General features: G+C 45.8%; 3 protein-coding genes across 6 annotated transcripts; 1 reads left to right on the top strand and 2 right to left on the bottom strand.

Annotated features, from left to right (window-relative positions):
- Positions 1-163: 163 nt before the first annotated feature.
- On the top strand, positions 164-4,091 carry wasb (WASP actin nucleation promoting factor b). 2 transcript variants are annotated; one of them, XM_076740957.1, is made up of 11 exons: positions 164-364; positions 1,144-1,284; positions 1,413-1,499; positions 1,632-1,728; positions 2,107-2,136; positions 2,241-2,276; positions 2,402-2,603; positions 2,712-2,890; positions 3,000-3,565; positions 3,664-3,775; positions 3,873-4,091. In XM_076740957.1, the coding sequence occupies exons 1-11, from the start codon at positions 263-265 to the stop codon at positions 3,929-3,931; spliced, it is 1,611 nt and encodes a 536-aa protein (XP_076597072.1). In that variant the 5' UTR covers positions 164-262; the 3' UTR covers positions 3,932-4,091. The 2 variants fall into 2 exon arrangements, with proteins under 2 accessions (XP_076597072.1, XP_076597071.1); XM_076740956.1 differs by having other exon boundaries at positions 170-364; positions 2,399-2,603.
- Positions 4,092-4,103: 12 nt separating this feature from the next.
- On the bottom strand, positions 4,104-14,804 carry LOC143326911 (semaphorin-3F-like). The gene is made up of 18 exons (XM_076740955.1): positions 14,673-14,804; positions 12,651-12,787; positions 9,627-9,787; positions 9,467-9,529; positions 9,232-9,351; positions 8,947-9,040; positions 8,728-8,847; positions 8,470-8,615; positions 8,249-8,363; positions 8,090-8,159; positions 7,771-7,915; positions 7,450-7,672; positions 7,276-7,364; positions 7,145-7,186; positions 6,869-7,026; positions 6,711-6,778; positions 6,492-6,619; positions 4,104-5,883 (listed from the first exon to the last, which is right to left on the bottom strand). The coding sequence occupies exons 2-18, from the start codon at positions 12,760-12,762 to the stop codon at positions 5,506-5,508; spliced, it is 2,232 nt and encodes a 743-aa protein (XP_076597070.1). The 5' UTR covers positions 12,763-12,787; positions 14,673-14,804; the 3' UTR covers positions 4,104-5,505.
- A 4,757-nt stretch (positions 14,805-19,561) lies between these two features.
- tspy (testis specific protein Y-linked) lies at positions 19,562-26,310 on the bottom strand. 3 transcript variants are annotated; one of them, XM_076740376.1, is made up of 8 exons: positions 24,880-26,310; positions 24,702-24,779; positions 24,500-24,611; positions 23,124-23,278; positions 22,695-22,771; positions 21,630-21,844; positions 21,252-21,299; positions 19,562-20,995 (listed from the first exon to the last, which is right to left on the bottom strand). In XM_076740376.1, exons 1-8 carry the CDS (start codon positions 25,843-25,845, stop codon positions 20,952-20,954), a joined length of 1,695 nt encoding a protein of 564 aa, XP_076596491.1. In that variant the 5' UTR covers positions 25,846-26,310; the 3' UTR covers positions 19,562-20,951. The 3 variants fall into 3 exon arrangements, with proteins under 3 accessions (XP_076596491.1, XP_076596490.1, XP_076596492.1); XM_076740375.1 differs by having other exon boundaries at positions 19,562-21,299; XM_076740377.1 differs by lacking the exon at positions 21,252-21,299.
- Positions 26,311-26,611: the final 301 nt, after the last annotated feature.

Here is a 26,611-nt window from a genome sequence, read left to right as displayed (position 1 = left end):
TCACAGCGGGAGGAGAGCAACAGTGCACTGCCTCAAATGGAAGTAACACATTCATCTGTGCTCTGCGTCTGAGAGAAAGAAGAAAAGTGGGGGGTTAGAGAAGTGCGGTTGGCCGTTTCCTGCTTTGAGTTGATGCGTGCACAGAAGAGAGAAGAGAAACTTCCTTGACTCTGGGGCTTAGTATTCTGACTGCAGCGAGGGTGCTTCTTCAAATGCTGTTACATTAATTTAAAATAGACTGGGAGAGATTCACCGGAGCACCATGAGCCGTGGATCCAAATCTAAAGCGGAGGGCGTCCGGAGCTCTCTGCTGAGCCCACAGGAGAATGAGAAGCTGGAGGAGCTGCTGGGCAGAAGGTGTGCTGTAAGTTCTGAGCTGACCAGGGAGGGGGTTGCCCTCTGTGAGGATGAGACCCTGCTGTATTTGTTCTGCCTTGTATCCTTTCTGATGGAAGTGTTATTTGTAAAAGTGGAAGGAGAAGCTACCCAAGAAAGAACAGGTTATTCCGGTTGTTTGATAAAATTCAAATTCTTTCAGCCCTCAAGAATTTGTTGGTTAAACATGTCCTGAATTGCAGATGATAGCTGAAGCCTGACTTGAGGTATTGCATTGTACGTTCAGCGTTTGACTCTTAATGGTTTGTTCGCTTATTTTTTTTTTAATTAGTTTTATATATTTAGAGAAATTCAAATTCCAGTCATGTTTAGAAATAGATTTACTTCAGATGAATCTACGTCTTGTTGACGCAAATCTAGCTTAAAATGAACTGCTTACATTAGGTCATCAAAAAGGAGGTAGCTGTAACAGGAAATGGTGGCTGAGCCGTTTCTTCCTCTGGTGTCAGGATTAGATGCTATCGCTGGCCTGAGTCGAAATGTGGGCTGACTCAGGCTACATAAAGTGTCAGACTGGCATAAGAACAAAAGGACACCAGCAGCTGCACATTTTAGTGACTTTATGTACACGCAGTGGAAGATTAAGAGCGTTACATCGCTTCAAAATGTTATCTGAACAAATGAAAGCAGACAAGGAAGTGAATCCCAACCACAAAGCTACAAATTTACATGTCAACTGTAATAAAATGCTCTCAAGTGTCCTATCAGCGCTGACCTGTTTTCAATGCGTGTGCTGTCTGTGTTCAGTCCGTGGCCACGGCAGTGGCTCAGCTGTTCATGGCTCTGCCTCACAGTCCATCCATGTGGAGCTTGCAGCACACTGGAGTGGTCTGCTTCGTCAAAGACAACCCTCAGCGCTCCTACTTCATACGGATGTTTGATTTGAAGGTAGACACTGCTGCCACTACACCAAATTACAGTCTAAATACAAAGATATTCACTTTTCAGATGATCTAATCATTGTAGCCTGGTGGGCTGAAAGGCTGCTGTGACACACGTACCATGTTTTTCCACAGACAGGGAGGCAGGTGTGGGAGCAGGAGCTCTACATCCAAATCGTTTACTCCTCGCCACAGCCGTTCTTTCATACCTTCACTGCAGATGTAAGTGAACCCTCGTTTGACCCTCTTCCTACAGCCTGAGTTACTGTCGAGTTGAAGCCCTTCAATCATTTGAGCTCACACCATCAGCAGGCCACAAAGCATGTTTCATGGGGTTCCTTCATTTCCACGCAGGACTGTCAGGTGGGACTGAACTTCGCCACGCAACAGGAAGCAGAAGCCTTCAAAAAAGCCATCGAGGAGAAACTCAACCAAAGACAAAACCGTCAAGGTCAGTGAGGTCACAGGCCAGACGCTGACGTTTGTTTTTAGAATTAGGGAAGATGATGTTTTTAATGCCATGATTCATAGCCCTATTTGCTGCTACAGTATGTTTTTCTTTGTGCTCTTGGGCTGATATGTTGCTGCTGTGAATGAAAAACAGTGAAACAAATCATTATACAAATAAACATTTTACAAGTAGTGACTATTCAGCAGAAAATGTTAGAAAGTCTCAGGTGTTGATCAAATCATAAGAGCTAAATGATTTCTTACATCCGCCTTTGAACTGTCAGTCATTGCTTCAATGGTATTCCACCTGAGTAAATATTGTACTGTGGTGTGAGGACGTGATGCAAAATGGTTTCTCTGGCCTCCTTGTTATTGACAGACAAGAAACAGCGCCCCCTGCCGCACAGTGGTAAGATAGCAATAAACTTCCAGAGTGCATATTTTCATTTTCATATGAAGCAAGCTATAAGACTAAGAGTATTTTCTTCCTCTTCCTGTTTCCTGTCACTGTAGACAGAGGCTCTCTGCCCCCAGTCCCACCTGAAAAAGGTGCGTAACTCTTCACTTCACTTCAGCATGTCTCTAATGTAACTTTTGCTGCCACCAGTGATGCCTGAAATGAAATAGTGATAGCAAACCACCCTGCATGTGCTCCATATCTCCTGCAAAAGCAGCATCTGGCAGCCCTGGTTCTTTCCACATGGCCACAGTTGACATCCAAAACCCAGATATCCAGTCCTCACGCTACCGCTCGATGCCTTCACCTTCTGCTCCCTCAGTTCTGAGCAGCAAAGGAAAGAAGGATAAAAAGGACAAGGGCAAGAAAAAGGGGCCCAAACTTTCCAAAGCAGACATAGGAGCCCCCAGCGGATTTAAGTGAGTGTTCTTGCCGATGAATGTGTCGTGAAAGTGATTTCTGGGTAATATCTAGAGAGGATGCTGCTTTGCAATATTCCTAAAACCGTGCAACTGTATCACTGTCAGGCATGTTACTCATGTCGGCTGGGATCCCAACAACCTTGACCCTGACCTGTCGAAGCTGCTCTCCCAGGCTGGGATCAGCGCAGATGAGATGAGGGATGAAAATGTCTCCCAGCTCATCTATAATGTCATCGAGCAGTCCGGAGGCATGGAGGCGGTCAAAAGGGAGGTGAACAGAGGAGGTTAGGCTCACTGCACCATTCTGTGCCTCCTTATTTATCTCACTGCTCCCCACAGGCTGAGGTAATGGTCCGAAGCTTGCGTTCTCATGCATGTCTTGTTGCATTCTAGCTGCTGGACCTCCACCTCCTCCACCTGGCAGACAAGGGCCTCTGCCTCCTGTGCCGGGCTCCGGTCACTCTGCTCCGACCCCTCCACCTCCTCGAGGCCGCTCTGGCCCTCTGCCTCCTATCCCAGGCCAGTCACAGCGAGGGAGTCCAGCACCTCATGCAGCACGTGGAGGCGTGCCACCCCCACCTCCTCCAACAAGCAGGGGCGGTCCCCCACCACCACCACCACCAGCACACTCTGGATCCTCTCATTTCTCCTCACCGCCATCCTCAAAGTCCTCCTCCCACAGCTTGCCTCCTCCGCTGCCGCCGTCCAGTCAACAGCGCTCAGTGGATTTCCCACCTCCTCCTGTCCCATCTACACCCAGCAGAGGAGGCGGAGGAGGCGCCCCACCTCCTCCTCCGCCCCCTCCTCCTCCTCCACCCCCCCAAACCTCTATTTCCTCAGATTTCCCACCTCCTCCTCCTCTCTCCAGTGGCCCACCACCCGTCGCTCCATCCTTTGGACAAGGCGAAGGCAGAGGAGCTCTGCTGGATCAGATCCGGCTGGGAAAGAAGCTCAGAAATGTAAAGCGACTTCCTGTTCTCACAAACATTTCATTGTGGACATTTCTAGCAGAGGTGAACGTTCAGCTGCTGTCCTCCTGTCCCGCTGTGTGTTACAGGTGACAGACACTCCTGATGCAGCTCCACCTACACCAGCAGAGTCAGGAGAGGGCATCGTCGGTGCTCTCATGATGGTGATGCAGAAGAGGAGTAAAGTCATTCATTCTTCTGGTAAATATTAGGACATTAATTAAATGCCACATGAAGGGCCAGTTGAACCAAAAGGGCCAAAAAAAAAAGTCACGTTTAAATTTGTCCTCTCTTTCAGATGAAAGTGAAGACGAGGGTGGGGATGAAGACGATGATGACGACGAGTGGGATGACTGAGTTGAACTTAATTCAGCTGTCATTTTAGCTACAAACCTCTCATTTTGCGACGCTGTTACATGCTGTTAGACAGAATAACTTCAAACTTGAACTTGTATGTGACAGAAACTGTGTGGACGATTAAATAAAGACACAATTCAACATAAAGGACTCCGAAGTGAAAGAAAACAAGTTTAAGAGAATTCTGCAATGTTTATATATTTGTTTGAACATTTCCAGTGTAGGATTCATCAGCATGACAGCACGTAGCACTGTGTTACTCACAATGAAGGTGAACGGCGGCTCTGGCTGGGAAATATCTTGCTCTTTGCGCTTCCATTAAAAAGAGCCATTTTAAAAATCTGTAAATACAGCATAAGACAGAACACCAACAATCAATACTAAATCTGAGCCAGTTTCATTCCCGTTTTTATAACATACTGTACATTAAAAAAAAAAACAAAAACAAAAAAACACATTATGTTCCTGTATCATTTTCTCATACATTTGTGCAAAGATCCCCAATTCCCTCGAATACCACCACCGACAAAGTGCATAACTGGAAGAACACTGTACGCTATACATATCTTCAACACTCACATACTGTAGGTCACTAGAGCACAGGACAGTAAGGGAGCCATTATATGACATCATCCAATGGAATTAGCTTAGCACAACACGTTACACCTTACGAACATCATTACACACCAAGGCTGAAAACAGAACAACAGTAAAATGTACAACTTGCAACAAACAGCAACAGGTACGCATGCAACATAATGCATTCATCGTTATCTTCATACAAGAGTAATCCAATGACCATATCATAACCATATATATTATATTCACAATCAATATATTACATTTCTATTTCAAGATACTTAAAAATACCATGTCTGTGGTTTTGCCTGTTAACTCCATGCTGCATACTTTACATCACAGTCTACCAATTCCCAAAATAACCAATTTGATATATGTGATCCATCATAACGACCGGTCTACAGGTGTGTTTGAAACTCTTCTTTGTTGGTGCGTTAAATGACCAAGAAAACCTGACATTTAAGAATTGGCAGCTGAACACCTCTGATATCACAAGCCATGTTTTTTGGAAACTCAAACCTAGAAGACACATAAAAAGCAAGCATAGGTGTTGTGAAAAAGACTTTTGTAGTTTCTTGCACTAAAAACGCTGATGAGTCTCAAGTCAGAGATGCTGGGGTTTCCCACAAGCACCTGAACCTACCAACACAAAGAAGTTTTAAAACAGTCCCTCACACAGCTGATCAATCTTGGGCAACTATCAAGTCTGTAAGTTGACTTAAATGTCAAACTAACATGAACTGATACCCGAAACAGTGAAAATCATTCTAAAAATGTACGTTATGTTTTGGGAAGTGGTCACAGGTGACGTAAAATATCCACCATTTGTATTTTCTAGGCTGGCACGTGCAAAATCACCAGTATGGTACTTTAACGACAGCACGACGGCATCACCTGCCGAATGAATGCCGGTGACACACGAACATGCTTGTCAAACATTAAAGTCCACCATAAAGTCCAGACAGGCCAGTGTTGGACAGCGTGGCTCCCGTCCTCTAGCCGAGGCCTTGGTCCTGGCTCTCTGTGTGCCTGCGGCTGGTGCGTTTGCGCTGCTGCTGCTGTTTGGGGCTGAGCTGCTCCCAGTAGGACTGGCAGTACTGGTTAATCAGTCTGATCTCGGGTGGGAAGGGCGTGGAGACGAGGGACGGCTGCGCGTAGGGTCCCGCTTGGCGAGTTTTCGGCTCTTCGTCCTCATCCTGAGCAGTGAGAGCTAAAACGATGTCTCGATCCAGGATGCGCAGCGCCACACGGGCCACCGTGTGTTTAAAGTTGTTCTCGGTGGCGAGGCAGTGGTAGAGCCCTGCGTCTGATTGGTTGAGGGACTTCAGGAGGATACCGTGGTTGGTCTTCAGAATGCCTCCCACACGGTTGAGCTGCAAAAAAAAAAGAATAAAATAGGAGGAAAGTCTAAGACAGGGAACCAATTTATCTGAATTTCTGTACAGATTAAAAAGTGCTTGATGCTCTTAAACATAAATACAACAAAATATGATGATTTGCTAAGTTTTTTTTTTTAATCAATTGAAAACAGCACAAAGACAATCGATTTAATGTTTGACCTCATCAGCTTCACTCATTTTTCTAAATATCTGCTTATTCTGAATTTGATGCAGCAACACGTTTAAAACAAGTTGGGACAGGAGCAACTAAAGACTGGGAAAGATGTGGAATGATCCAAAAACACCAGTTTGGAACATTCCACGGGTGAACAGGTTCACTCAGGTGATCATGACTGGGTATGAAGGAAAAAAAATCTGATTGCAGCTTCTTAAATGTGTATATTATCTGGTTTCTTCACTCCTCTATAAATATCTTTGGATTGTCATTGAGGAAGTCATCTTGAGCTTTGAGAAACATTGATCGACATTTTTCATCATTTTATGACATTTTATTGACCAAACAACTAAAAGATTCATTGAGAAAATACCCGACAGATTAATCGACAGTGAAAATAATGGTTGGTTGCAGCCCTGTTCCTCACCAGTTTCCTCTTTCCTTCCCTCTGGAACAGCCACTTGACGGTGGCCTGGGGAGAGCGAGGCTGACACTCCAAGAAGGTACTGCTGCCCTCCACCCCAAACTGCACCGTTTCCCTCAGACGTTTCTCCACTGCAGAGAGGAGAAACGGTGACAACTGCTCAAAGCAAACTCAATTTAAAAAGTGCGCGTGATTTTTAAAAACACAAAAAAGTCGCCGCACCTTTGGCATTAAAGCCTCTGCACTGCCTCAGAGGGTCACCGTGTTTAACATCCTGTCGTCTGCTCCTCCTGAGACAAAGATCACAGTTAAGAATTAACACATGGTGGCTTTACGGTCTGGAAACAGAGCGCTGTGAAGATACGAGACGCCCCCCCCACCTCTTGGTGGACGGGGTGAAGGCAGAGCAGCTCTCTCCGTCCCAGGCGCAGTAGGGGTCTCGAGCCAGACAGCAGTCAGAGCAGGCCCTGCCGTACACACCACAGCGGTGCAGCGACACCTGGGTCAGCCCCGCGTCTGAGGACACGTACAGCTGTTGCTGTGGTCAGAGAAGCAAAATAAACCGTACTCAGTGTGGCTGTGAGGAGCCTGCTGTGGTAGAAGCACTGAAGTGTGTATCATCAAGCCACATTTGTCACTGTGAGGAATGAGCTTACTCTTTTGGAGGATATCTTCATTGTTTTGACTGGAGCTCTGGTCTGTAAATCAATAAATAGCAACAAGATAAAGACGTCATCTTTGAGGTTAGAGTATATTTGTCCTTTCAGGTCCACTCATTGAGACATACCCGGAAAACCTCCACTTCCTCTAGTGTCAGTTCCTCCATGCTCGTTGGGTCCTTTGGCAAAACTATAACTTTTTGTACAGTGCCTCGATCTAGAAAGGAGAGAAAACATATTCATATTTATGCCAAACTAATCCTCTGGCCGGACACGCGCCATCATCCCTGCAGGTGCCTCACCTGTCCCCAGGAAGAGCACCTCATAGCGTCCATCCACAGCGTCCACCTGATCCACCACCATTGCTGTGAAGCGGTAGTCCACGCCTGTTCTCACCACCAGGGGGCGGCGGTGGATAGGATAAACGGGATGGAACATGAGGGGATGGGCTCTGATGAAATTCACAGCCTCATCTGAAAAGTTCTTGGAGGAACGGATCCCTGGAGTGAAGGTTCCTCCTGGACACTGGATGGGAAGACAGAGGAGGCGTTTGTGTACTTCTTTTAATCATTTGTAAACATTCTGTTGATGCAGATTTCAATGATGATATAACGGAAATGTACCGTTCCAGGCCGTGGGTAGGGAATCTTGCCAGTGTACTCTGTCCATTGGTAATTATGGCCATGTTTGTGCGCAAACGGTCCATTGAAGACATTGCGAATATCAGCCATTGAGTACACGCAGACTGCTGAGCCCTTGAATACAGAGCTTGAGCAGAAACAGACAATTAAGGTAAGAGTTAGAAGTAGGAGACAGTTTGCAACCAAGCCCTTAAATTAAATCATGAATTGTCCACAAAAATGTGTGAAGAAAAAAAAAAACATGTTAGATGAGGTTGGGCAAGGCGTGAATTTATCAACCAAGCCCGCAAAAACAACTCACCCTGCTGTAGTGAAGAGAGCGTACACCATAGGGTTTCGCTCATCCTGCGTGGGCTGAATGAACACATCCCCTGGAAGAGGAGAGAAACAAAATCAATATCACAACTGCAATTAAAATGCAATCAGTTTTAAAATAGTGCTGTTTTTATTGTGGCCTCACTTAGTTCATCAAATCGCGTCTCCACTCCGTCTTCTCCTATCACCGAGCAGATAAGGCGGGCCTTCAGGAACGTCGTCCAGCGGTTCACCAGGGACTTCTGCCCTCCTTCATCATTCTAGACAGGAAGGAAATTAGGTCATGGCTCAATACTTGCAACGTGCTTCATGATACAAGGTAAGCTGCATGTATTTTCACTGCATATATGTTGTGGTTTGGCTCACCAGGCACACTCTTCCCACCCTGGCTAAAACGCTGGGGCTCGCCCCGCCACTCGAGTCCAGGCTCTTCTCACGGAAAAAGAAGTAAAGTTTGTCGTCGTTCCTTTCTGCGCTGTCAGGGATCTGCTGGATCTGAACAAACACCGGCTCTAGAGGATAAAAACAGATAAGCAGAGAGAGGCAAGTGGTTGTCAAATAAAAAGAGAGGAACCGTAACCTGTAATCAGCAACATTTACCTCCTCACACCCACACTTACTCACCGTTGAGCCACCTGGAGTCATACTGCTCTGTTCTGATTGCGGTTCTTCCTCCCATGGTCCTAAACAGAGCAGCATCTGTACTCATGAAGTCAATATGGACCCCTGCATATAGGTTACCATCTGCAGAGGAGAGATAATAAGCAAATGGGGGGTGTGAGACTCCAGAAATGTAAGGAATTTGATAAATTAAAAACGGCCTATAAATCAAACATATCTTACTGATCAGAACTGCAATGTTCTCCTGTTTGGGATCGTAGGAACATTTTCCCTTCCCTGAATCCACATACCCGGGGACCAGCCTAAACAGGTAGTCCTGCGGGGGGAGAACATGCACAAAAATAGATCGCTAAGACGTCACAAGGGAGCACGGGGGAAATCATAAACAAATCAGTGTCCCAGTTTGTAGCCCTGAAATATTTAGCAGGACAACGCTTTCCAGGCCCACTGCTGGGGCAGTTTTGCAGTAAATCCCACTCGGGGAACGTTAAACGTCTTTCTGTTCACCTCTGCCCTCCAGCCTCTGTTGATGAATGTGCAGATAGGCTGGTACGCCCCCGTTCCACAGGTGTAGAGGTGGGTGCGGTTCCACGGCTCTATCAACCGCACGAAGTTGGCGCATTCACCCTGCACAAAGAGGAGTAAGACAAATGGAATTCAAACACCATCGTCGTCATTGTCCCGTCTTGAAAGCAGAAGCCTGACATTTTTGAAAGAGCAGGATGTAAATAAATGATCTCACCTGTCTTCCCTTTCCCGTCATCTGACACTCTCCCTTTCTCTTAGCAGACGCTGGCCAGTGGATCTGTATTTTTGCGAGACATTCAGAAAAATATTCAGGATCGTTGCATGTAAAGCCAAACAGGATTCTAATAAAGCGAGCCGGTGGAGTTTTTACGCACTATGAGGGGCTCCTTGTTGACATTGTGCATGTCCAGAGCCACCAGGTACTCCCGGCTGCCCAGGTACAGCCGGCCCTGATCCTGATCCATCAGGAGGATGCGGTAGTCGCTGGTGTTGAAGGAGAAACTGAAGGGTCTCGCTGCCCTTGTGTCCATCAGCTCTGTGTGAAAAATGTTCCAGCTTTGTTAAAAAAAAAAAACCCAACAGCAGGGGGAGCAAAGGTTACCTCTCAAAATCCACCCACATTACTCCCTTTATGCCTTTAACATGTTTCATTACTGACTTGGATGAACTTCTGGTCCCTTGAACAACACCCTTCTCACTTCTTTTCTGGAAAATGTGTGTCACTGATTAAATATAACTCAACTTAGTGCATTTTAAGAAACATATTTGCTTTTAAGATCTCAATATTTTATGGGTCCTGACTGTCTGATTGAGTTTAAGGCGCCACACGCCTGGTGGAGTTAGACGAAAAAGCAGGTCCCTAAGGAGACACGGTCAGTGGAACTCGGAGCTAATTCTCGAGATCAGGATTGTGTTAAGCAGAGCGTAGCCTGTTAAGACACGCCGCAGTGGAAAATGTTTCTCCTTTTTTTGTTCTCCTGAAAGCTTTGATTGAACAATTTTCATCTGCTGCGAGACAAATGGACTGTGTGCCGCACTCCGCCTCCCGACGCTTCCATTATTCCATTCATTGCATCTTTTTAAACACATAAAAAAAGCAGATCTCACACACATCTGTGGCATGTGTCATATATTGGCCACCATATGTTCACACCGGGACACAACACAGGCATGTTAAAGACAGCAGGCTTATGTAATGACAAATGTTTGCAGGGACCCTCAGAAGCCGGCTTACAGGGATTCAGGAGGAAGCGCAATCTTTATTTACATCAAAGTGCCTGCCATCTTCCTTTTGAGGTCAATGCTAACAGGATGCAGTCAAGGTGCCACTAAAATAAGCTATGCAATCGGATCTCCGGGCGACACGAGATGGAGCCTTAGAGGTGGGACGAGGTCCGGTTCTGTTTCTGAGAGGTAAACACAGGATAACAAGCGACCACTGGGCCATAGTGGATTCACTGAACAGGCTAAATGTAGAAACACCACACCCCTATACATGTCTCCATTCTCCAAAAATAGCAAACAATGTACTGCCATCATCTGGTAAACATTCAGCAAACACTTATCCCCTGACAACATTCTCACACTGATAGGGAAACACTAGGAAGGACACACAATTATAGTATGAAGCTACGGCAGGGCCACTATAAGCTCTCATGTTACAACTTGACAACATATTGTCACTAAGGCATTAATGACCACTGCTGTTTAGTCTCAGGCCTATCCCAAGTATGAGCAAACTGGTGACAGCATTGGGAGGGCATGAGATTCTAAAACATGGCTTCAATTACTCTGCACATTTTGCTCTCTAGCAATGCTGACTAATTCTATCAAATGAGACTCAGTCAGCCCCTTTGAAGTTCCTATAACTGACACAGCCTCCCAGCGACAGAGGAAACAATGTAAGATCTCTATCCTCTGCAGGCCTCCTGTACCCCAGAGTGTCACTCAGGCTGGTTCATTCAGTCACATGTCCTCCAGCCGCCCCGAAACCTCCTCCACAGGCGCCTCTGGGAACAAAGAGGCTCGGTGTCACAAACAATGAACAATAAATCCTTGGAGTGGCAGAAAACAGTTGGGGAGTAAATCCAACTTTTCTCCTTTTTGTTTGGTATTAGGGGGAAGGGTGACCGAGGTCTGTGAATGTGGCCGCTTTATCGGCAAAACCTTACCGGCAATCTGACAATTCAACACCTCTCAGCTGCTTTGAACGCGCTCCCGTGCATGAATCTGTCACGGGGAGCTCCACGCAGATGTGAATTCCTGTATCTTACGCAGGGAGGAACGTGATCAAGTTCAAGACCAAACTTGTGTAATTGCTCAGACCACTGCTTTGTGCACCCTGCTGCAAAAAAACACACTGGTGTGTATAAGCTGTTTACCGAAAGAGGATTAGTGCTAAAGGTCATATAAAAATGCACTGCAATTACTCTCTTGAGCCTCAAATGGAACCGTTGCCGTACACGACAGCCACGAACAGCATGTCGACAGCTGTTTTCAGTCTTCGAAAATCAGTCGAATTCAAAACAGCACTGCATGTAGACTCCGGTTACCACACATCTCATGATTAGCTCACCTCTAATATGACTCAGATGTAAAAATCGTAAATGTTTCTCATTGAATCACAGCAGTCGAACAAGACAAGGCGAACGCTGGGACTAGAACATTTTGACTCACCTCCACATGAAAACATGTTAAAACTCTGATTCACACCTCTAATTCTCACTTACAGGTACTTCAGGTGTGTGTTCGACAGCATGCAGCTCCACACGCGCAGGTGCACTCGAAGCGATAACGCGATAGGGATGCAGAAATAACTGTAATCATCCAGCACTGTTTTGATCAAAGGTGTCATCCTCATATTTGTAACATAAACCTCTGCTGTTAGACTTAATGAGGACAAGGAGCAGACTGCACGGGAAAATCCTGAATGCCTACAAAAAAAGGCTTTAAAACCACTTGAAACCACCCTCGTTCTGAACTCACACCTCGCGGCCAAAACATTAAAGTTCTGAAATATCATTTTGCTTCTGTGATCAAATTTCAGGCGTTTCCTTCTCGTGCCATCATGTCAGACATCAAAAGCAAAAAAAAACTGACAGGTCAGACTGAAGTGTGTGTTGGTTTCAGGGTGTGGGGAGAAACTTGGTCGAAGGGCACCACCAGTAACCAACCACACGTAATATCCACCTTTTGTTTCCAGTGTTGCTCTGTTTGACATGTGGCAGGAAATACGTCCTTTACATATGTATAAAGAGGAAACATAACCGCTGGTGTGGCTGCGTGCATGAGTCTGAGAGCGCGCATGTGAATTAATGGGTGAAAGCAAACAAGTAAAAAGAAACTACTATGACAATCCCTGCTGTCAGAGGAGTTTTAGTTAATCTGTGTGAGCTCACCTTTAAAGGAGAGGCGAACCCGCGGCGCAGACTGCTGCAGGCCCGATCCTCTGTAAACACATAAGGCCAACAGGAGGAGCTGGGCTCCAGATGCTGTCATGGTAACAGTCATGCAGGTAGCCCACAGAGATCTAAATCTGGATGAAAAAAGAAAGAGGAATGAACTATTATTATAGAGTGCCCCATGAGAAATAGGAGACAGAAAAAGAAGGAAGGACAGGCAAGAGACTCTCTCTCTCTCTTTCTCTGATCTCTCTGATCAGAAGTTTGGCCTGCAGCCTTCCAAGGCAAGACGTACAGTTTGGCAGGAGAGAACAACGTCCAAATCTTCACACCTGCTCTGGAAAATATGACAGCCCTATTATTTATTTAAAGTGTAAACGTAGTGAGGTATGTGTTAAGACTGCATAATGCTATTTGGAAGCACAGTCACATGGAAAAAGTCTGCAAAGGGAGATTAAAGTCTCCTCGTCTTCAGCTTGTGCATTTTGTTAAACGCGTTATATTCTCTTTAACATATATTTCATGCACATTTTCCTCGAAAACTGAGCAAAAACAGGTCTCTGGCGCCCATCAGTGATTCCCTCGGCCTCTCTCTCAGTCTTTCAACAAAGCACGTCGACGTACTTTCAGGAGTTGACGAGTGAAATACATGACAGTTCAAAGAAACAGGTAGTCCTCGCTGAAACAATTTCTGACAGTTTAGAGGGTGTTGAAACGTAGCCTAACTGTTAGACCTTAACTCAAGCATTCATTATGCATCTGCACTTTGCTGGAGAGGATCCCATATAAATTATGAATACTAAAAGCTGAGTCCACAACATCCATTAAATTGTCTCCCTGAAGGTGTGCTTTGCTCAGGCTATAAGCCATCCCACGGGCTTTTCTTTTCCTCGTGGCCTCCATGTAGCCAAGGCCTCCAGTGGCACACCGCACAAGCCTTGAAATGAGGGCTTTTAGGGAGACATATTCAGGGTGGAAAAGGAGCGAGATTTCGCAAAATGTTCATCACATTTCACAAGACGGCGCTAATTTATGTGTGACACATGACATAAAAGTATGTTCCCATTAAAAATAAGTGATGAGGCTGAAATGACTGGCATGCTGAACATTTGGAAATTAAAAACAGAAGCCACTGGGAACGCCTCGCAGGCTTCCTGGCATGATCGCACAGTTGCCATATATCTGCTCACCAGGGAAGCTTGATCTCCTTTCCCCCCATCAAACACTCTATGTTCACTGTTAACAGTGCATACATGAGATGTGCCATCAAAAGGATGTGGACACACACACACACACACATATATATGTTATCATGACGTGTGACAGGTATCTGTCACCTAAAGAAAGGAGCATCCATTAAAACAGCACTGGATCACTGGATGAAAAAGAAATACATAAATTAATAAATACACTGTCACCAAAAATGTTATTAGTCTGTTAATCTGAGTTAAATGAGCTTCTGAACGCCACAGACACATTTTAAGTCTTTATTTGAATATTTTTTTGATGGTCAGACAACATGGCAAAATGTCTATGGCTTTATGTCAAATTAATGTCTACACATTAGAATTAATACACTTTCATTTAAATGAAAACAGAAGAAGAATCTAAGGGGAAATATTAACATCAGAATAACTTAAAAATATCCAAAACCATCAGTCAGGAACTGAAATATAACAATGTGCCTGTGGAGCTCCATGTATGATGGCCTGGTTGTACTTGGTGGTATTTGTACCAATGACAGTATTTCTACTGGTTTTCCGTGCTGGGTGGTAGCAGCAGGACAGATTAAAGTCCGGCTGTAATAACACATGGTTTCCCTTTAAAGAAATAATTACAGGATTTCAAATAACCCAGTTCTTTTTTTCCGCGGAGGAGTGCGCACTTACCTGTGAACTCAACATCCAGAAATAGGACCCGAACAAATGCGTGCACTTCAGTCATCCACCATTCAGACTCCGCTACAGAGTAACCAGACGCGAGTTAAAAGTTAAACCCGAGAGAAGTTAAACGTCCTACCTTTGAATTCTGACTTTCTCGATGCCCGCTTCGCCTCTGAAATCCCCCAAAACTTGCGGGATGTTACCGCTGCATTCCCCGCGTTTTGTGCCTCGGAGCCGGGTTGGAAAAATGTCCCTGAGCAGCGCTGCGCAGGAATAAAACAATCCGATAGGTTTGCAAATTCCCCTGGAGGAGGAAAGGGGGAAAAAAAGAAAAAAAAACGCCGCCTGATCAGTGGCTATTAACCGACGGCATTTCTTCCATGAAGCCTTGAAAATAAGAAGAAAGACGCAGCTGATCCCTGAACGCTTGCGCCACTCTCTCCAAAAAAGTTTACGCCCGGATGGCAGCAATCATCACCGTGATGAGACCGAGGTGTTGGCGCTTTAAATGGATCCTTTACGGGGAGTTTGAGGGTGTTTGAGTGCGAATCAAGTGACCAGGTGCAGGTGTTGGGAGAGTGTCTGCCCCGCTGTCCTCTCCCTTCTGTTCTGCCCCCACCCAGCCTTCCCTCTCCTGTTGGCCCACAGCAGCATTGGACCAAACCTCTTGGTACACCATATGGGTATGATTAACCCTGTCGCTGCTGATGAGTTGAACACTGCTCCACTCCACTGTAAACTGCCATCAGTCTGTGTCAGCTCACTGGTTCTCTCCAGGCAAAGTTTATTAAAGCTGAATAATTCAGTTAAATGGTGATGGGCACGGTGCTGCTGTTTTATCCGAATGTTTTTCTCATGCTCCGAGAGGGTCACAGACCATTCTTATACATGATGCAGGGGCTGAAATTTACTATTAAAGAGCAGCCTACTTGGACAATGCCGCCATTACTCCTCAGTTCCACATGAGAGCCAGGTCAGCCGAAAAAAAGATTCCTGGGATTCCTCTCTGGCTGGCTCCAGCGCTCATGACAACAGTGACAAAGCAGCCAGAGAGGGGGGGACTGGACGTAAAGGACATCCATCCTGTTAACCGAGCCTTGAGCTGGAAATTAAAACAGCTTTCAGAGCGCCTCTCATCATTACTGGCTTTGCGGTGAGCTCTGACGCAGTATGGCGCACCAATAGGCACAAAAGCAGAGGGTGAATGTGTTGTGAGCAACGGCCCTCAAAGACAGTAAAACAGAATAAACACATGAGGCGGTGCGGTGTGTCAGTGTGTAAAAGGTCACGCGGGAGGGCAGTTCCTGGCAAGTCGCACAAAGCTTTAATTTGAGCTTTCTGAATTTATCTTTAATGCACTTCTCTGGGTTTGATTCACACAGACGGAAAGCACCTTATCTCATGCTGGGTATCAGCCAGATGTTGATGATGCACAGGCAGTGGTGTGTCAAGATGGGTCCAGGAGGGAGTCTTTGTTTCCCGCCCCACAGGAGGCATTACTCTGTTTCCAGCTGAGGAAATGAGTCATGAGTGTGTGCCGGGTTCAGGTTTCCGTGTGCACTCAACTTTGGCCATGGACACCGGTCCAGCGACCAGCTCCCACCGCTTCGTAAGCGCCTCTTTAACGTCACCTCTCACTGTACCATCCTGCCGTCTTATCTCACCAGCATGCGCCCACCACTGCCTCGGCTTGCTAACGAGATAGCAGCAGCGCTTCTCTCACCACTGGAATGGGTATTTTTGCTCTGCGTACGTGAGCACAAGGAGCAGGAAATAGTGGCCGAACAGGCCTCCAGCGTGATGGATGGGTTTTGTCTCATGGAGACAGACAGCGTGGATTAGAAAATAAACACTGAGTCTGTTTTTCTGGTCCACAAAAAGCTCTGTCAGGAGGATCTCCTCATCTAATGGATAGGTGGTGTCAAATGAGAGGTAGACATTTATCCCTGTAGGCCAACCAAAGGATCCGGATAAATCCTGGGCCCTCAGACACATCAATCATGACAATTCTAGGGGCTGAGTATTGTGCCCTCGAGGAAAAACAACCCATTATCTGACCTACTGATGGGCTTTCCAAAAGAATATTGATGAATTGAAGAGTGTTTGAACATGCCTGCTGCAGAGAGGCAAGTCCAGGGCGTCACCGATGCATGCTGGGATAAGACTACCGTGACCCTGAAAGGAAATTATAGGGTAGAAAAAAATAAAGATACAATACTCTCCAGGATTATTTGCTCCACTTTCAACCGCAGCGCTTCCAGCCACATGGCCGGACAAGTATTCTAATTATTATCTTACACGTCAGGAAAAAATGTCAACATCCAAACACAAGATAAAGGGAACAGGTGCTGTGCGACATCCATGAACTTCACACATCAGTGATTATCAAAGGAGAGCTACTTTGGAAAACATCTTTGACATGAAGGGCGCATACGTGGCGCACATTCCAGTCGCAGCCTGCTCGCCCCGCGCTGTATTGGAAGTGAGGTGATTGCAGGTTTTTACAGAGTACGCTGTACAGGCAGTCTGGAGCTGCAGCTTCCCTGAGATGGAGCACCGTCTGCAGTCGTCCAACATGCCACGTGTCCACCGGGCCAGCCAGCCAGCCAGCCAGCCAGCCAGCCAGCCACCATCTGCCTCGAAGACAAGACTGGCACTCTCCCTCGCTATAAAATGCAGCTGGGAGAATCAACAGCTGTCAAAGAAGAGCTCTTTCCAAATAACAAGGGGTGTGCGTCAGGGAGGGAGGGAGGGAGGTTTACTGTACATGAAAAGGAGCATAGTGAGGATGTGGGGGGGGGTGAGTGAAAGCACAGTGCTTGTGTCTTAAAAGGTAAATCTGTCAGCACTCTTGCGGAAACCTTTGGTAATAGCCGCTTAATGATTAAGCGTCCCAGTGCACAAACAGTCCAAGATGTTTTTGTTTGGAGCATGTGTGACTTCAGCTCCATCTTTACCTCTTTGTTTGTGCTCAGAGAGTCCGTGAAAAAAAAAAAATCTGTCATGCTGTAAGAAAGTGAGAGTGCAGTGCCTGTGACTCTGTTTGGCAGGCAGATTTGTGTGCCCACATACATGTGTATGGTGTGTGGATGCAGACATGGGATGCGCGCACACACACACGCATGCACATGCACTCGCTCTGCTGTTTCAATTAAAATGAAAACGATTTCTCTTATCTCCCTGCACACCCTTCCTTTCTCCTCCCTTTGCGCACATCCTTGAGACACCGGACTCCAGGTGAATTTCAATGTCAAAGACATGAAGGTAACGCAAGCGCGGCAATCTGTTCATTCTGTCAAGTGGATGCGTGCGTCGGTGCGCGCGTGCACCGTGCAATGTGTATGTGCAATGTGATTGGTGGGGGGTAGGCCTATTCATCTGTCTGGTGTGATCGTGGCTCTCTGTAACTGGGCCTAGGCGTGAGTGTGCACTCTGTGATCTCCCAGATAAGAGTCATCCATCTGCTGTGTGTATCTGTCAGGGCCCAGGCAGCTCCGCTTATCACTGCACTCATCCATTTCCCTCAATCACACTCACTCTATTCTCTTTCCTCGTCCCTCTCGGTTTCCCCCTCTGCACAGTTCAAATGCGCTGTGCTTAATCTTGATTAGCCGACAAGCAGACAATCAGCCACATGCGTGCACAGCGCCGCCGAAAACCTGCAAACACGCATGTGGCGTGCAGCTTCTGCAAAATATGCATGCACGCATGGAGGCGCTTAAAAGAATGCAAGCTCTCACAAACAAGCCGACAAGCAGGCAGACATGTGCAGAAAAACACACACACAAGCACACAGGTAGTTGGTATTCCGGGGCCTTACCTCAACCTATCAGATTACTCACTGTAGATGTGCCTCAGAGAGCAGCACAAGCCCTTTTCTTGCACACGTTACAGGAGAAAAAATCCCTCCCAGCATCAATCACACAGATGAAGACTGAGCTACTGTGTGTTATCTTTTCATTTCTCAGTCCACAGTGAATCAGTCTGAGTAGCAGATTCCGCCAAACTACTTTGAAACGTGAGAGCGTGAAGCAGCATGACAAGATGATTTGTGTACAGTAGCAACACCGGCTCAACCCAGGGGAGTGTAGTTTACACGGGGGAATCCATTTAGGCCTTTGCCACCCTATACATAACAAAGGCTTCACAGACAACCCTCAGACCACAAAGCAGCCCGAGGACGGCTTTGTTGTCCCAGCAATCTGTACTTAGTTTGTCACGATCAATATTGTAGGAACCAACCACATTATTAATTCATAGTCATAAAAACATGTTGTGCTCCAAGGGGGGCTGAATAAAGCTGCTTCAAAGAGGAGACAAACACCGGTGTTTCACATGGGATCATTTCATGGGGTATAACGTGTTTCCATCATCAGTATTAATAGTATATGCCCATCCTAGCCTGCATACCCTGGGTGCTGCTGGGCCTACAGCAGGACAGGTTTTTGCTGGTGGAATATTTATAGCTGTGCATTAAAAGTGGAATCAAGGGTTTAAGTGTACCATTGCAACACCGCTGCCGTTCCTTTGTCTGGGCCTGTCCAAAAATGTCTTGCCCGGGGCTATTTGCAGTGCTACATTCAAAATGTCAGATATCACACGCTGCCGCTGCCGTCACATCAAAGGTGGGCTACATTAAAGAACAGCTGTATCTCAGCAGGTTTTGTTTGATTCCCGTCTTCAAGGAGAACATGTTAGAGCCGAGCGTATCACAGAGGTGGCTTGTATGCAAATAAGTCACACGTGTGCTTTGTTGTTTGGAGTTCTTAAGAGTTTTCTGACAGTCGAGTAAAGGCAAGATGTCGCTATTTCTCATTTACGCACATCTGAAAGCTTAAATATTGGCATCAAAGAACTGTAAGAGAAACTGTATTCACCCAGAAGTGAAGTCTAACAAGAGACAATAATCTGAACTACGCTGCCACCTTGTGGTTCTGCTCTGCAGGACCTCCAGCTGAGTGAAGCTCATTCTGCAGCTTTTTGGGAGTATGTTACTGTTTATGCAAATCACAACAGACAGCGAGCTGAAACAACTGCCTATTTTATTAGGTCTGAGTCAAAAGGTGGACATTTACCTTTAAGCAAACAAAATTAACCAAAGCAACAAACAAGTATCTTTAAACTACGGTATTCTATAAAACACAGCACACAAAATATAACTTTCTGATCATGTTTATGAAAAAACTCCAGATTATTTGATAAATTTATCCATGATTAAACACGTGTTTGTCTTATCCAAAAGACAATGCTGAAATATTATTTACAGGTCATTGCTAAGAAAAGTAAGCAAATACAAATACTAATTTTGTTACAGTGCACCCCATAATGTTGCTGTGAATTTAACATTTACTGACACTGTGCACAGAAAAAGCCTTGTAAGTTAATGTAACCATTCTGTCTTACATTTCATGCTCACATGGCATGCCATGATGTGGACACGTAGAAAAACAGTGTAATAAATACCAGCTTATTAAAAAGAAGATAACAGAAATCTTAAAACACATTACGACGACAACAACTCTCGAGTGTTTCAGAAAGCAAGTTAAGTTAAACCTAAAGAAAACATTGGTCAAACTATGTCAAACATCAGAGATGCTTCCAGATTGGTAACAGGGTGGACGTTGGTGTGGAACAAGACTGAACATATAGATGAAGAAGGAGAAACACAGGTAGCATATTTAAACAATATTTGTTCCTATTTACTACAGTAGAGTACACGTTTCCTTATACACAGCCAACACTAACCAGAGAGTGTAAATGTCTGAAAATCAGTAATGCTTTTTCAATAAAACTACCACCATGATCATCCCTGAGAACAAATTTTGGTTCCGTACTCAGTGCATCTGAAACGTACTGTCGTGATATCAATTTAGCTTGTGATGCGTTTCGTGACCTGTCGTGTCACGTCGATCCTAAAAACAGCCAAAACTTTGCCTTGAAATGACCACTAATAATGCCACTGAAGGTTTCTGCATTGTACGTCCGATGAATTTGCAGCGCTGATCGATCGAGATCTCACCGACGCGCGTTAGGCCGTCGCGTGACGCTCCTCGTCAGACGGAGGAGCGCGGCTTGTGTGAACCGACTGGCGTAGTATGCCGCAGAGCCGGTTTAGAAAAAAACATTTTGCAAAAAGTGAATCAGAGTGCATCAGAATACACAGTACAGACTGTATAAAATAGAGGGGAAACGTGCTGCCTTGGCTTTATCATTAGAGTTAACCCTGATTTTTAGATGTTTCTATGTATTTTAGGTATAAAACAACAAAAACTGATTTCTGTGCATAAAAATGATAATAAATTGCTCTGGTACTCGTCGCCAACCTGGCATCCTCTTCTCCGTCCTCGTCTCTGGTCCCTCGATGACTCGCCCTCCTCATCATCGCCATATCCCTGCTCTTCCTCTTCACCTCCTTTCAGGCCTCCTCCTCCTCCTCTCCCGGCTCGCTGTCATCAGAGCCTTCAGGACAAAAGTAAGACAGTTACGATTTCAGGGGATTCTTGCTGACAAGAAATATGATAGTAATTACACCCCAGGCTCTTTATTTAGAGTTAAAACAAAGCTCAATCTGGAGAAATAAAAGGCAGCTTAATAAAAAAAAAAAAAAAAAAAGATGAGCTGCCAGCCTGCTGATTCCCAGCTTCCCCCCTACTGACTGATTGCTGTGATAGTGGTGAATTTGCTGTTAACACGGCTGTTAGGAATGGTGTCTTACCGTCAATCACAATTTCTCCACCATCATCCTTCTCCTCTGGGCTCTCATCTGAGGAGGACATATTTCCTGTCTATTCAGTTTAGCCTGCATTACCCAGACATTTACAGTGCAGCTACAACACAGGCGAAGTGAACGTGACGCTAACAAGCCCTTGGCCTCATTCACAACATGAGCAACAGCACAGACTGCGGGTTTCAAAAACAGAATCAGTTTATAACTGCTCAGATAAGCTTTAAAATACAGATGTTTATATGAAATTGAATTTAAGGTGAAAGGTGTGTGCGTTACTTTTAATAAACAACTGGCCACTGAACCCCAACCAGCCGTGTGGACCAGTGGGCTTTTAACCATCTTTATAAGTTCCACTTTAGCACTGACCAGCGCTTGGTCCTCTCTCCTCCTCTTCTTCTTCTTCTTCCTCTTCCTCTTCTTCCTCCTCCTCTTCCTCTGCCTCCTCGTCCTCCTCTTCCTCCTCCCTGGCTTGGCCGTGTTCAGCCTCACCAGCTTCCTCGCCAGGCTCATCGTCCGAGTCGGAGATCACCACACACTCGTCTCCATTGCCGTTGTCAGCTGCTCTGGCCCCGCTGCCACCGCTGAAGAGAGGATACACACACAAACACACGTTTGTGTTAACAGTGTGCACACACACACACACACACACACACACACTCACTCATTGTTTGGTATGCATCCCACCTGGTCTTACTGACAGGAAAAGAAGAAAAAAAAAAAAAATCAGGAAACTGTTAAAGTTAACACATGAACTATAATTTCACGGCCCGGGGGCTGAGGATATTTCTAGAATTTATAGCTTAATAAGTGGTTTGTCCACTGACTACACATTACACTGTCTGTGGCTTATTGGAAAGTTTGGTATTTTTCAGCCTGAACCCATTTTCCCATGTTTTTGTGCTCAAGTCATTAACAGGAGCAACAACTTTTAAAATTGGTGCAGTATTGAGCGAGAGCGCTGCAGCTGGCAGCACGAATGCGGTTTCTGTGAGTTTTATTTTGCTTCTGTTGAGTTTGAATACGGTGTGTTTTAAGATGGTATGCGAGGTAAAATGACTGTTTTTGTCAATGGAGTCTGGTGGGTTTGAGGAGAGAGAGCTATAACAGCTGGTCCTGGTTAAACAAAAAGGATCTTACACTTTCACAAAAAGCTCTGTCTCTGTGGGGACCTTGTTCCATAAGGTTGACAGACAGTTAGAATAACAATCTGAGTCTGTTTGTGGCAAAAAGAAGCACTTTAAGTGGACGTACACTGACGGTGCAAAATTGCCCTAAAGGATTAGACTGCAGCCCATTTGGTGGCTGCAGTGCTCTCGCTCAATACTGGACCAGTTTCAAAAATTGCTGTCCCCATTAGTCAGACACAAAAACATGGGAAAATAGGGTGCAGGCTGAAAAATACAGAAGTTTCCCGTTAAATACGAGTTTTACCTGCCGTTCTCCCTCGGTTCCCAGAGTGGAGTGAGGTAGTATCTCAGAGGGTCTCTGTACAGGTCGTCCTTCAGTATCTAAACACCAGCACAGACACATTTATCAGGACACGTGTGCTCTCCGAAGTGTTTTAATACACCACACACAGCCCTGCTAATCCGAGACAATGGTCAAAGAGTCAGGAAATCATTTTATGCAATCAGAAACTGGCAAGAAGCAATGAGGAGTAAATCTCATTTTGTTCATCCATTCAGACTTCCAGCACACATCGGACACACAATGGATCTAACCCCTCTGAATAAATATCACCAAAGAAACACCTTTTAAAAACAGGTGACCCTTGTTAACAAAGCAAACCTCCAAAGGTGGCAGACCTCTGTGTGCTATAACCCCGAACCTTTATCAGTACGAAGGAGCAATCAGCTGTACCTGTGCTACATCATCTTGTCCTGGGTTGCTGTGGTCACTGAACCAGCTAAAGAAGGTCTGGTAGACCCCGCGTGATGACTTCCTGGGTTCGCTGTGGGCCGTCAGGTTCTGTCCACGATGCCACAGGATGGGGTTGGAGAACGACATGGGGGATCCTGAAACACGAGCAGCCAGGATCAGAAGGTGATCCAGAAGGTAGGCAGCGGCCAAATATGATCAAGACTCATCTTAAGATCAGTCCGACTGAGAGATGAGGATTTTGATTTCTATTAACCACTAAAAATGTAAACAACCTCAGAAACCGTCAATGTTACGAACAGGTTCAAAAAAGAAAAAAAAAATCTTCTATTGGCACAACCGTAGTGGCCCACTCTGTAGGCCAGCTGTGTCCTGTGATGCCCCCTCAACATCATGGAGGTAGTGGGAGAAAGGAGGAATGTGGTGAAGCTATTATCCCTGATGGAGAAAATGTTTTTAACTGATGCATTTCACTGTCCCCATTGCTGCCGTAACACTGCACATTTCCGCACCGTGGGCTTAATAAAGGATTATCGTATGTTAATTTACATAATGCAAAGCAACAGCCCGGCAAACTGAATTTGAAATATGATGTGAGATATTACGGGGGCGGCTGTGGATCAGGAGGTAGAGCAGTCGTCCACTGATCAGGAGGTTGGCGGTTCCATCCCTGGCCTCGACAGTCCACATGCCGAAGTATGGGGCAAGATACTGAACCCCAAAACGTCGCTTTGGATAAAAGCGTCTGCCAAATGGCTTATTGTAATTGCAATATTAGAAAACAGAATTTTAGATGCAACTGTGCCACATTTACCTCCATCGCAGGTTTGAGGCAATCATTTAGTTGTCATATGAAACTTCACTGTTTTGAAAGGTGCTTATCCATATTTACGCACACAGAGAACACACCAATTACAACAGCATCACACTTCATTATTGCATTAACTGCACGGCTGCAGTGTTTGGTCATTGTGGGTGTGAAGTTGACGAGTTTGCTGTTTTTTTTCTGGCTATGTACTTGTTATTCTCAGCACTTTTTGGCAGTTAGTCCAGAAAATGTGTTGCTATTTGTCCTTTTACTCCAAAATATGACTGACTGTACCCGAGTTGAAACGCAATGTTTCACATGAGTTTACCATTTTATTGTGCCAAATGAAGAACGGAGCGTACATGACAAGTGATAATATTGTGGTTATAGTGTATAATCCATTATTAAACACTAATATACATATTATCACCTGGCTCAACAGGATACATGACTTTTATAGAGTAGTGCTCCATGAACTTCATCGTAACACTGTGCATTCATTATTTATGACAACTGTGCCTTGACTTTATCACCACAAGCTTATTTTTACCTCCCATCCCGAGGTGCAGCTCCTTCATGATGATGTTGTTCTGGAAGTACGGGTTCCGTCTGAAGTGGAAACGGATCCTGTAGCCCAGTTTGTTATTCTTGAAAGACTCGATCTGAAAAAGACATGAGCAAATGTCTAAATTTTGCTACTGGGCATACGCAACCCGAGCCAGACTTTGGACGAACACACCAACTCTTCTTACCTCGAGGTCAGTCATGTAACTAAGAGCGTCTTCATCAGTCTCGTCAATGTGAGCTGAGAGATGAGGATGGTTCAACAGCTGGCACATCAGAGTTAAGAAAACAAACACATGCTTACTTCAATGATTCAAACACAACTCAGGAATGGAAAAAGAGGGAAACGTTCCTTTTCAAGGATACAGCTGTCACCCAGAAGCCAGGGATAGTTTTTGCAATGGAGCTGCGCTGGTCCAGATGTGGGCGCCGCTGACGACCAATCTTCAGCTCCAGCCGCTGGTGAAGCCGGGCACTCTTCTTCTCCAGAGCTTCCAGCCTCATCTGTACCTGCGCCAGGAGGGCCACCGACTGCCTCATCTCTGGGGCCATCTTAACCGACACAATGGCGCACTCCCCATCGTCATTGTCCTCGTTGTCTGATGGGAAAGAGGAGCTTGGAGTGGAGGATGACCCAGATATGGATTCATCACCTTCATCTGCATCTGGCACATCATCTGCATCTTCTCTGTCAGTACTGTGCACAGATGTGGAGCTGTCTGCAGCAGCTGCCTGCGTTTTAGAGCTTGCTCTTGAGGACTGGTGGGCCCCACGCTGTTTGAATTTGCTCCCCTGTTTCACCTGTTTAGCCTTTTCAGATGAGCAAGGAGTCTCTTGACTGTCTTCCCCGTCTCCTCCTGTGAGACTGGCAAGTGCTTCAGCAGCTGCTATGGCTGCAGAGTCGGACTGGTCCACAGGCGCTGCGGGACGCAGATTTATTCCTACCCTTTTCTCAGTGTCTTCCTTTGTTTCAGCAGATCCCTGTGCATCTGAGGACTGTGGTTTTTCAGTGTTGCAGGCATCGTGACCGTCGGCATTGGAGCTGTTCACAGGCTGTGCACTGGTCCCATCCGTGCGGTCTGAACCCGGATCCGTTTGCACAGCAGCTGGTTCCTTCTCGTTATCTTTAGTCTGGCCCTCGCTCCCAGCTATTTCTCTCCTCTCGGCTTCACTGTTTTTGCAACTTTCCCAAGTAACCCCCGCTTCAGTCGATGCGTCACTTACTTTGGTGGACTTGCCGGGAATCGTGCAGCTTTCATCGCGTTCGGACGACAGACACCGTTTCCTCGATGCAGAGTCAGCGGACTGTTTGCAGTCCGTCAGTTCACTCATGCTAGCTAGCTAGCCCAATACCTAGCAAGCTAGGTAGCCCGCGAGCTCAGCTAAAACAAACTTAAATGCAATCGATTACACCACTGGGCTAACTACTAAGACAGCCGTTGTGATTTTGTAACTCCAGTCGTAACGTAACCTACATTCTCAGTGAGGCTTGAACAGGAAGGAGCTCTTGTGTTTGTCCGCGGCCTTGCGGAACGCTAAAAATTAGACGGCTAATGCTAACTTTACTTAGCTCACGTTACCCGATTCGCGTGTCCTTGCAGTGATGGCTGCCGCACATCTTCACAAATATAAGTCCAACAAGAAAGACTCGGTCCAAAAAATCAAACCCTCCCCGTGCTATACCGCCTTTAGAGACAATCCGCGTTCTTTATATTAGTTTATTTTGCATTATCCGTTAGCTTACTATTCGTGCACCGACGTGACAGAAAAACAATCCTCTGATTGGCTACGCCACGACGCGCTAAAACCTCCCCACCAATCATAGACAAGGGTGTGTTTACATGGTAATCTGTATCAGTGGGAAGTTCCTGAACTGCGCAGCGAGCAGGTGCAGCAGACGGTTATCGTGAGGCAATCTTCGTATGTACGTTTAACCACCAGACTGTACATTACATGACTTAATCACAACTCTCAGCTTTCTATGTGCGGGTTACAAGTTGAACAGTACGCGAATAATGTGATATTAAAATGTAGGAAATTTGTAATTAATCGCACATATGGTTAAGGACCTCAAGGGTCAAGCCCAATGTAAAGAAGG

This window comes from Chaetodon auriga, chromosome 10, assembly GCF_051107435.1.
Source record: "Chaetodon auriga isolate fChaAug3 chromosome 10, fChaAug3.hap1, whole genome shotgun sequence".
Taxonomy (NCBI): domain Eukaryota; kingdom Metazoa; phylum Chordata; class Actinopteri; order Chaetodontiformes; family Chaetodontidae; genus Chaetodon; species Chaetodon auriga.
This window is presented reverse-complemented; position numbering and strand designations above follow the sequence as displayed.

Excerpts from the sequence above, each read along its gene's own strand:
- tspy (XM_076740375.1), bottom strand. The coding sequence starts at position 25,845 with ATGAGTGAACTGACGGACTGCAAACAGTCCGCTGACTCTGCATCGAGG. Across the intron at positions 22,772-23,123 it reads GACAAGATGATGTAGCACAG|ATACTGAAGGACGACCTGTA; the intron begins GTACAGCTGATT and ends GCTGGTGTTTAG. Across the intron at positions 21,845-22,694 it reads GAACCGAGGGAGAACGGCAG|CGGTGGCAGCGGGGCCAGAG; the intron begins GTAAAACTCGTA and ends TCCTCTCTTCAG.
- LOC143326911 (XM_076740955.1), bottom strand. The coding sequence starts at position 12,762 with ATGACTGTTACCATGACAGCATCTGGAGCCCAGCTCCTCCTGTTGGCC. Across the intron at positions 8,848-8,946 it reads GAACATTGCAGTTCTGATCA|ATGGTAACCTATATGCAGGG; the intron begins GTAAGATATGTT and ends TCTCCTCTGCAG. Across the intron at positions 6,779-6,868 it reads TTCACCCCGTCCACCAAGAG|GAGGAGCAGACGACAGGATG; the intron begins GTGGGGGGGGCG and ends TCTTTGTCTCAG.
- wasb (XM_076740956.1), top strand. The coding sequence starts at position 263 with ATGAGCCGTGGATCCAAATCTAAAGCGGAGGGCGTCCGGAGCTCTCTG. Across the intron at positions 2,891-2,999 it reads AAGGGAGGTGAACAGAGGAG|CTGCTGGACCTCCACCTCCT; the intron begins GTTAGGCTCACT and ends GTTGCATTCTAG. Across the intron at positions 3,776-3,872 it reads TAAAGTCATTCATTCTTCTG|ATGAAAGTGAAGACGAGGGT; the intron begins GTAAATATTAGG and ends CCTCTCTTTCAG.